Genomic DNA, 10,120 nt, shown 5'->3' on the forward strand with positions numbered 1-10,120 from the left:
GAGAATGTGAGTTCCTTAAGGGCAGGGACCATGTGCTGTTGGTCTGGTTTCCTCAAATAAGTTCAGTTAGCCTGATACCAGGTATGAGTGTCTTCTTGTTGCCATAACAAATTTCCACAAAACTGCTGTTTTAATACAAGCTTATTATCTTACAGGGGGGTCAGAAGCCTGAAATGGGTCTCACTGGACTAAAAATCAAGGCGCATCAAAAGGGTTGGGTTCTTTCTGGAGGCGCTAGGGAAGAATTTGTTTCTTGCCTTTTCCAGTTTCTAGTGGTTGCCTGCATTTCTTGGCTTGTGACCCCCTTCCTCCATCCTTAAAGCAAGAAGGGTAATATCAGAGAAAGTAAATCTTTCTCTGTGACTTCATTTTCCCACTCTCTTTTCCACTCATAAGGACCCTTGTGATTATATTGCCCACCTGGGTACTCTGGGATGCTCTTCTAGTCTCCGGGTCAGCTTGTTAGCAGCTGTAATTCCATTTGCGACCTTAATTCCCCCTTGTCATGTCATGTAATATATTTCTAGGTTCTGGGGAACACATTCACATAGGCATCTTTGGGAAGGCCATTATCATTCCTACCACAATTGGGAAGCTGAATGAATGAATGATGATAAATGAATCTCTTATAGGGCTGGAACTGGTTTTGCTAGCCACAGAAGGTAGAAAAAGTAGTAGATATCTCTGACTTGAAGGACTTGATGAACAACTGGAGTGAGGAATGGTGGTGGTTGGGGATCTTCTAAACCTCCCTTCTCAGACTGAATATCTTGGACTCCTACAAGCTTTCTCTGAAATCCCAGATGACGACCAGATGCTTGTTTTGCATGCCCAATGCAGCCTCCTTGGAATACATCCTCACACTTGTGACTTTAGTTCAATAAATGCCTTCCACTAAATCTTACAGATAATGTGTACAATAAAACACATTTGTCTTGTTTCTCAATGTGTATCATTGAGCAGAGCACCTGGCAAACTTTGTTGAGAGAAAAAGAAATGAGTAAGTAAATAAAGAATTAGACAAAAATAGAGTGTTTAAACCACCTACTATTTGTTCTGCATTTGAACTTTTTGACGTGGGTCCATGGACTTTCTAACATGGCACCCAAATTGTGAGGGCAAGCATATGTACTTTTCTATCACTGGTGAGCAAAGAGTATTTCTTGAATTCTCAGTGGAGTCCATGACCAAGACCATGGAAGAAGCACTGCTCTAAGTATGCAGAGTTCAGAGATGAAAGGATTTGGCCATGGTACAGAGAAGAAGGATACTAGCCTGGGAAAGGCAGACTGACTTCTCCTCACTAGAGCTAACTGGGCTTTTGTAACTGTCTCCCCCTTCTAGGAGAAGAGAGTGTGCTGCCTCTCCTGACACAGGACTCTAACTCCAAAGCTCGGAGGGGTATTTTAAGAAGAGCTGTTTTTTCTGAGGATCAGAGAAAGGCTCTGGAGAAAATGTTTCAGAAGCAGAAATATATCAGCAAAACAGACCGAAAGAAACTCGCCCTCAGCTTGGGACTAAAGGAATCACAGGTACAATGAGCAGGAAAATGTCCACTGCTCCTGATTTCTGAAGTATGAAAGTATGATTTCTGAAGTATGAAATCCATACATTTGGCAAATGTCTCTTGCACTAGGTATGGTGCTGGACCCTCAAGTATTACTGAAATGATTTTCACAGTTGTTGAGTGGGTGGAAATACATGTCAGAATTCCTATTTGAAAATAGACCCATTTCCTGAGAGGTCTAGGTTTTTGCATGATTAATTCTTCCCAAATGAAGAGAACCTCTAAGGATGTCGCATTTACATCATTAATTGTTTGCTCTGGTTTCAGAGAAGTAGACTACATAATCTATAAAAGCAGGAACCAATTTTCCTGTCTTTTTTTTCATTCCCAGTCCAAAATCCAGTCATAAATGTGTGTGACTCATAAATACTTCCAGATAGATTTCATTACCCTGCAATCTGGGCTTATGTCAAGTACAGTAAAGTAGTCTCATATTTGCAACACCTACAAACCTTTCTTATATATTAAGGTACTAGTCTTTTAAAACTAATCATTTTGTAGTAAGCACGTTAATCATCCTCATTTTCTAGATGAGAAGGTATAAAGAAATTAATACAGGTCTATTGACATGTAGTGAAGCTGCTCTGGAGCTGGGCTCTCACCCCAGCAACCTGGTTCTGGAGTTTGTGTTCTATTTAACCTGGAGCTATCATGTATTGTTGTGCAGGCTGTGCACTGCACAAGGGCACAAGGGCTAAGAGGCATGGCAGCAACTGAAATGTAGCAGGTGCTCAGCCTGCCAAAATGACTCTCCTGGTGCAAAACTATATCCACCTGGATTTTTTGAGTTAGCATAAAGGCTCTGAAGGGCTAGCAGAAGCTCTGCATAACTACCACGCTCTACTATTCTTCGCTCAATACCAATGACCTGGTTTCTAACTCTGGATTTTATTAAACCAGTTATTTTTGGATGAAACTCTCCTTAACCTTGCTTTCTTCCCCTAGGGAAGTGATCTGTCCCTACCCCCCAGCTTTTTCTAGTTGTAGGAAGCAGTATGTGGAGTAGTAGAGGGTAATTGGCCTACATCAGCAGCCTGTGCTTTCCTCATTGTGTGATACTAAGGAGTCCCTAACATTAACCGACTGCTCTATGCCTCAGTTTCTCACATAAAAAACAGGGACATATATCGGAGTTCTATCTAAGTTGCAGAGCAATTTTGCATTTATGATAGATAAATCAGTAGCTATATCTTGATGGTCCATTGCGTGCAAGACACTGTGCTAATAAGTAGGCAGTAAGAGGGAGTGTTGATTAAGTACTGACTAAGATACACTCTGTGCACCCAGGAATTTGTATGAGCGACTGGGGAAATGAAGCAGAAGCTCAAGACAATGGCATAGGAGACATTGCCTCTTAGGTTAGATATGCTGCCAAATAAAGGAGCTAGATCAGGGGTCCTCAAAGTTATGTATCTCTCTGGAGATTTATGTTAATCTCCACGACTGGTCCTTATACTCCTCGGGAGTCTAGGGAAGGAAGCGTCTCATCCTTAGAGGAATGGTTGGGCTTGACTAGGAGGCACAGAAGCTCAGTAGGACTGGTCTTCATCTCACTGGTATGGATTAAAAACAAACAGACAACAAAAAAACAAAGACCCTCCGAGTTAGAGTTGAGAAAATGTGAGGCTTTGGGAATTTGCAGGAGGTCCTTCATTGAGTCAGAACTTGAAGTAGGTGTTAAAAGATATAGGTCACCATTATTAGTTTTTGATGTAGTGTTCCAAGATTTATTGTTTACATATAATATCCAGTGTATGGTGACTAACACAATACAATAAAAATTAAAAGCAAACAAACAAAAAACCCCCCCACCACCAACAAAAACAAAAGTAAAAATTTTAGGATGCTAATAGGAAAAAAGAAAGAGAAAAGGTGGCTATGTTTGATCTGATAGTGCTGAGGCAGTGTGAACGTCTTTGAACTTCCTAAAAATAGATTATTGGAATGAGAATGTAGCCAGTGTACTGGAGAACATTTATGAGGGGATGACCATAGTCTGTCCATTCCAAGAAAACAAACTGTTTTTCTATTTTGTATCTTACCTTCCTGTTCGTATTCACAGGTGCTAGTTTTACATAGTTGATTGCATTGTTTTTAAAATTCAAGTGCTTTGAATGAATGAATACTTTCCATGTTATTAAATTTGGTAAACATCTTGGAAGTAATTTCACATTTTCTTATTTGCATAGACATCTCATTATATGATTAACGCATGGTATTTATTATGGTGAATTCAAACAAAGGAGAAATTGGCAAAACTAAAAATGAAAATTTATCTCCTCCCCTTGCAACCCAACTCCTTAGTTATTACTGTCATTTATAAATGGCTCTAGTTTGAATTTATTTGATGTACCATGTATTATCTTTAATGTAAATGTATATGTGTGTTGTATATGCACAAACACAAAGTAACACAAGCACTTGCACCGTGCCTACCATGTGTCCTTAAATTTGATGTCATTTATCCTCACAATGACCCTGCGAGATAGCCACTTTGATTATTCCTACTTTATAATAGAGACCTAGAATTGAGACCCAGAGTTGTGCATATATGTTTTTAAATAAAAACAGGATCCTATTTTACATATATCTTGACTTTCCGAAGGAGACTACAAATCACCTATGTAACCAACACACAGATCAAGCAGTAGAACCTTCTTGCCAGGGCCAGTAGCCCCCTGCATAGTACTCCCTCCCAGTGACTGTCCTCTCCTTCCAAGACCACCTACTCTTCTGACTTCTAACCACATAGATCAGTTTTGCCTATTTGTGTCGTTTGTATAAGTAGAATCGTTCAGTACAAGTTCTTTGGTATACGTGGCTTCTTTTCCTTAACATTATGTCTATGAGATTCGTTCATGTGACTGGATACAGCAGTTGCTCTTTTGTGTTCATTGCTGTGTAACATACCCCAGTTTCTCCACTCTGATGGTGGGTGTTTGGATTACTCCCAACTTTTGGCTATTATTCATATTATTTGTAGCAATTATTTCAGCCATTATCAAAATGTTTGGAATATTGTGATTAGTAACATTCTCCTGTTACAACCATTGCAAACTCTTCAAGTTTGAAGGTTGTTTTTTTTTTTAAATTGTGGTAAAATAGATGTAACATAAAATTTACCATTTAAACCTTTTTTAAGGGTAAAATTTAGTAACGGTAAGTACATTCACATTGTTGAGCAATCATGGCTACCATCCATCAGCAGAACTTCTTTCATCTTGTAAAACTGAAACTCTGTATCCACTAGACAGTGACTCCCCATTCCTCCTCCCTCCAGACCCTAACAACCACCACCTTGTGTCTCTACCATTTAACTGTTCTAGGTACCTCAAATGAGTGGAATCATTTGTATTTGTCCTTTTGTAATTGGTTTATTTCACCTAGCATAATATCTTCAAGGTTCATCCATGTGGTGACATGGGTCAGAATCACCTTCCTTTTTAATGCTGAATAATATTCCATTTTATGTATATACCATATTTTGTTTATGCATTCAGCCATCAGTGGACACTTTGATTGCTTCTACCTTTCAGCTGTTGTGAATAATGCTATGAACATGGATATACAAATATCTCTTCAAGTCTCTGCCTTTAATTCTTTTAGGTAGTTTGTGGCTAAGTTTCGTATGTTTGTGGTGTCTTTATTTATCCAGAAATTTCTCATTTTTATGTTGTCAGCTCTATTTTTTCTTTTGTGGTCTAGTGTTTTATGTCAATGCTTAAAAAAAAAAAATTCATCTCTCCAAGACTGTAATGACAATCTCCTATAGCTTTTTCTAGAACTTTTATAGGTTTGTTTTTGTGTTTAGCTGTTTGATCCATTTGGAATTTGTTTTTGTATTTGTTGAGAGGTAGAACTTTTAATTTATGGTTTTCCCCAAATATGTACATTTGTTTCAATACTATTGATTGTGAAGAAACTTTCTTCATGGTTTTTTTTTTTCATTGAGCTATCACTCAGAAAAAATTCTAGATCTACAGAAAAGCTAAGGAAAGAAGAAAATAATGAGTGTGATGAGAAGGCCAAGAATCACCAATGGGCACAAATATAATGTCTTAGTGAAAACCCACTAGAAATACTTGGCAGGCTTTCTAGGAGTAAATGCCCACTGCAAATAATAAATGAGTTCATGAATAGAACCAAATGCTCTGGTATGTACACATTAGTACTGTTTTCTTATGAAAAGCCTTAACCACAGGATTGTAACTGAGATGGCAGTCTTTTGGACTTACTTGCCTGGGGTCAGGTTTTTTGCAGCCGTTTTGAAATTGCCTGTCAAGTTGAAAGAATGAAGAAATTGTTTTGCCAATCTGGAAAGATTATCTCAGATAGAGATTTTTCCTTCATTGGGAGAAACATTTCATTGGTAACACTTTGTAATTATTTTATAGGGTAAAAACTTCCTGGTCTTTTGTTTTAAAAATAGAAATCCACTAAATTGTTCACATAAAGATGCAGTGTCATGCTTAGGAAAACCATGTGATTGGCTTTTAAAATATCAAGAAACCAGTTGTGGAGTTTTCTGATCAGGCCTGATTGACTATACAGTAGATAGAGGGGAGAGTTAGTAGTAAAGACAGAATCCAGTTGGGTGGGGCAGAAGTATGACTCAAATAGAAACCCCCATCATAAGCCCTTTCAGGTTCATGATGACTGATTGTTATTTATTGAGCCTAATTCTTCAAGTTTGATAAATCGTAGGAGTAATCAGACTTGGAAACTGTACGAAGCCTGGAATTTATCAAAGCGTTATAAAATGTTTAGCTTCCCAGAAGTTTCTAATGAAATCTGAATGTTAAAAGAGCCTGGGCACTGGGGTGGGACATTCAGTGCTTCCATTTCACTAGCTGTGTGACCTTCAACTGATTTATCACTCAACCTCAGTTTTCATACATGTGAGAGATGAGGACTTGTTGTAGTCGTCACAAGGATCAAATTATGTAATCCACGCAGCATGCATGGCCTGACACACCTGGCATAAAGGAAACACTATTATTAACCGTTAGCCTTTCCTTTGTATAAATAATTTAGCATGGGTTAAATGATGTTTTAAATTGTTGAGGGTGAAATCGGTTTTGAAAGATGTCAGACTTGCAGGATGTAACCCATTTATCGCAGTCGTGTTGTTTCATCAGTCTAGGGAAATTATACGAAAGTAATTGTTCAGATATTTTTGAAGGAACCCAGCGAAAAGCCATAAGGACTTTGCTAGGCTGGCACTCACAGTAAAGTTGTCTCATAAAGAGCATTACAGTTTGCAATTCTGAAGTGAAGTAATGTGGAGTAAGTGATCATTTCTCCGATTATTTTGTCAATAGGTGAAAATTTGGTTTCAGAACAGAAGAATGAAGTGGCGGAATTCCAAAGAGAAGGAAGTGCTTTCCAACAGGTGTGTCCAAGAAGTAGGCCTTCCAGAGGATCCCCTCTCACGGTCTGCTCTGGGGTTCCCTTCTCCATGTCCTTCGCTATGGGAAGTCTCCCAGCAGCACTCGAGTCCAAGATGGAGGGAGAATTCGCCAGAACCTTCAGAAAGACTCATCCAGGAGAGTTCGGGGGCAGCGCCCCCGGAAGCAAAGTCACTGCAGAGTGCCTTATATTTGTGTTCCGAAGAAGCTGGAGACAAGAGTGTCCTTGCTGGGGCGGTCTGAATCGAAGCCTTCCTCTATGTTAATTTAAAAGGATGCTTAACTAATAACATTTGGACTCTAAAGCCAGCTAGCTTGTGCCTCATCGGTGCCTAAAACGTACTACCTTTGGAGTGATGCATGAACTAATGCTTTAGGAAACCCTCTCCAATGTTCTCTTGTTGGGCTCCCACACTCAGGCTTAATGTGTAAGTGGAATAGAATCTCCCAGAAAGTACAAAGGAACTGAAAAGAATGAGAATTACAGTTAGCTCAGTCCCTGGTCTGAGTATGTGTGTATATGTGTGTTTGTCTTTACATGTGTATATATATAAATATTCATTGAAATACATTAGTAGGAGCTAGTTCCTCTTTAAATATTGTACTAAGCAAATTCGTGTCCTTTTATATGAGGAAAAAACAATTATTAACTGGATGTTAATGATTTTTTGAAAATAATGTAATATTTGGATTTTGGTCCAACGTGTTTTTTGTTTTTTTAAAATTCCCTATTTTCTGGTTTCTTTCAGTGTCCAGCTATAAGTGAAACTTAACAACTCAGCTCAGCTACCTTAATCGAATGAGCCACTATTAGATATATACACTGAAAGTATATACTTAAAAGTAATCCAACAAGAAAACTAGAAGAATTTCTGAATGAAACTATTAGAACCCTAAATTTTCCAAGTCTCTGGACTTCATCAGGACATCATTGAGGGAGGTACCCATTTAACTAATGATTATCTTTTGATCTCTTCTCTGTGAGGATGGGCCTTAATCAAGGTTTGCAAAATGAAATGCCTTTAAGGGCCTATCAGTATAGAAAGGCCATGGTCCACCTAAAAATATTTGAGTTTAATAATTTATGAAATATTGTGTTGGGCAAAAGAAACCTCTCTGCCAAGCAGTTTGTGACTTCTGGCCAAGACTTAAAGAAATGTCACAGTTCCTAAAATGTTCCCAACTGGACTTCAAAACACAATACTGATGGAACTGGTAGTGGATTTCTGTTTGCACTTCTAGTTATAGACTCAATTTTCCACTTAGGTGGTATACACTATATATATTAGGTTATTTTTATGTATTAACAAGCACCACACAGATGTTTTGTGTGTTTTGTTGTTCCTGAAATAGTCATATTATAAAATTGCATTTCTGGTAACGATTTGCTTAGTTAATCTAGAAATTTTTATTCAAGGTCCAAGAAAAAATTATGTTTCACTTTGAAGGAAATGAGGCAGAAAAAGGAAATGATGTGGTTTTGAACTAGGTTATTATTAATCTGTGGACAAGAAACGTTATTAGAAGTTCATGATGTGGAATTTTGTTAGTGAGAAAGCTGCGTAAAGGGAGTGGCTTCTAATTTGCTTACATTCCTAGTTATAGACTTTGAAGCTTTAGGGTTTAGAGAAGGTAATACCTAAAAAGACAACGGTTTCAGTCAGCATCAGGAAATGATTTTGTTTGAACATGATTAGAATTGGGGTATGCTAGCCTGTGTCTTTATCATAAGATGCTTTACTTAAAAGTCCTCTCAGAAGAAGCTTGTCCTAGTGTCTCTGTGGGAAAGAGGAGCAGGGATCTGCAGACAACAATTTAAAATTTAAAACCTATCTTTAAGTGATTTGTAGTATTGTTGTTGTTGTTGTTTTCCCCTTGGTAGGATGTTAACCTCACCTACATTTATTGGATGTGCCAGAGAATGTGCTAAGCTTTTAGGGTGAATTCATTCATGGTGGTCCTCATGAAAGTAGCCCTAGGAGGTAGGCGCTATTATTGTCAGGATTGCTTTTTCCCAGGTGAGGGTTTAAGGCTATGAGTTAGGGTGGTAGCCCAAGGTCATGAGGTTAATAAATGGAATTTGGACCCTGGCCATCAAGTTTCAAATCTTGAAATCCTACCAGCCATCTTGGGGGTTGTGTGTGCATACCACTGTAGAATGTATTCACCAGCTATGGGATGCGTTGTAAGACATACGTTTCGGAGATTGCAGTAAGATTTATTAAAGAAATTCAGAAGCATATTGTACTTTATGATCTCTTACTTGGGGAATGGTTTTCTTTCTAGTGTTCTCTTCTTTATTAACTTTGAAATTTGGGGAACATAAAGAATTGCAAAAGCCTTCAACTATGAAGCCTCTATAGAAAATAGTCCCATAGGAGTCTTTCAGTGAAATGAAACTATTTTTTTTTTTTTTTTACCACTCACTGCTAAAAATTTAAAGTGCTTATCTATGGTTAATGTTTCTTGAGAATAACTTGAAGTTAAATGAGAGCCACCTGCTTCACGGCACCTGATAAGCCAGGTTTTATGTGGGCTAATTGGTGCTCAAATGATCTTCCCCCAGACTTTCACCACAAGCTCTGAGACTCAGCAGGGGCTTTTTTTTTCTGTAAGGTTGGCCTGATATTTAAATATGCAAATAAATATTTTAATTGCTTTCTACTCTGGAATGCTTTAAGTCTCGGCAAAGTACAGTTTAAATGACTATGTTAGGGATACTTAGGACACATGCAGAGACTCATACACTTGGTGCTCATACGTAAACCTGCTGTGCCTTCACTTTGCCTTCACTCACCTGAATTACTTGAGAGAACTGCTGAGCGTGGTCTTCTAATGAACAGTTCTCTCTTTTTTTCTTTTGAGATCAATGAGGTAGAAACCAGAGATACAGTAGAACGTATCAATGAAACTAGAAGCTGGTTTTTTGAAAGAATCAATAAGATCGATAAACCATTGGCCACACTAATCCAAAAGAAAAGAGAGAAAGCCCAAATTCATAAAATTAAGAATGAAAAGGGAGAGATCACAACTAACACCAAGGAAGTAGAAACAATCATCAGAAGTTATTATCAACAGTTATATGCCAATAAGCTTAGCAACCTAGATGAAATGGATGCATTCCAGGAAGAAATCGACAACCTGA

At 38.1% G+C, this 10,120-nt stretch overlaps 1 protein-coding gene across 1 annotated transcript in view; it reads left to right on the top strand.

Annotated features, from left to right (window-relative positions):
• Positions 1-9,857, top strand: part of DBX2 (developing brain homeobox 2) — a 34,979-nt gene extending 25,122 nt beyond the window's left edge. The window contains exons 3-4 of the mRNA XM_004765579.2: positions 1,345-1,532; positions 6,889-9,857. Coding sequence (XP_004765636.1) covers positions 1,345-1,532; positions 6,889-7,218 — 518 coding nt within the window. The 3' untranslated portion in view covers positions 7,219-9,857. The remainder of the gene's footprint in view (positions 1-1,344; positions 1,533-6,888) is intronic.
• Positions 9,858-10,120: the final 263 nt, after the last annotated feature.

This window comes from Mustela putorius, unplaced genomic scaffold (genome assembly GCF_011764305.1).
Source record: "Mustela putorius furo isolate JIRA1106 unplaced genomic scaffold, ASM1176430v1.1 tig00537227_pilon_pilon_pilon, whole genome shotgun sequence".
In the NCBI taxonomy this organism is placed as follows: Eukaryota; Metazoa; Chordata; class Mammalia; order Carnivora; family Mustelidae; genus Mustela; species Mustela putorius.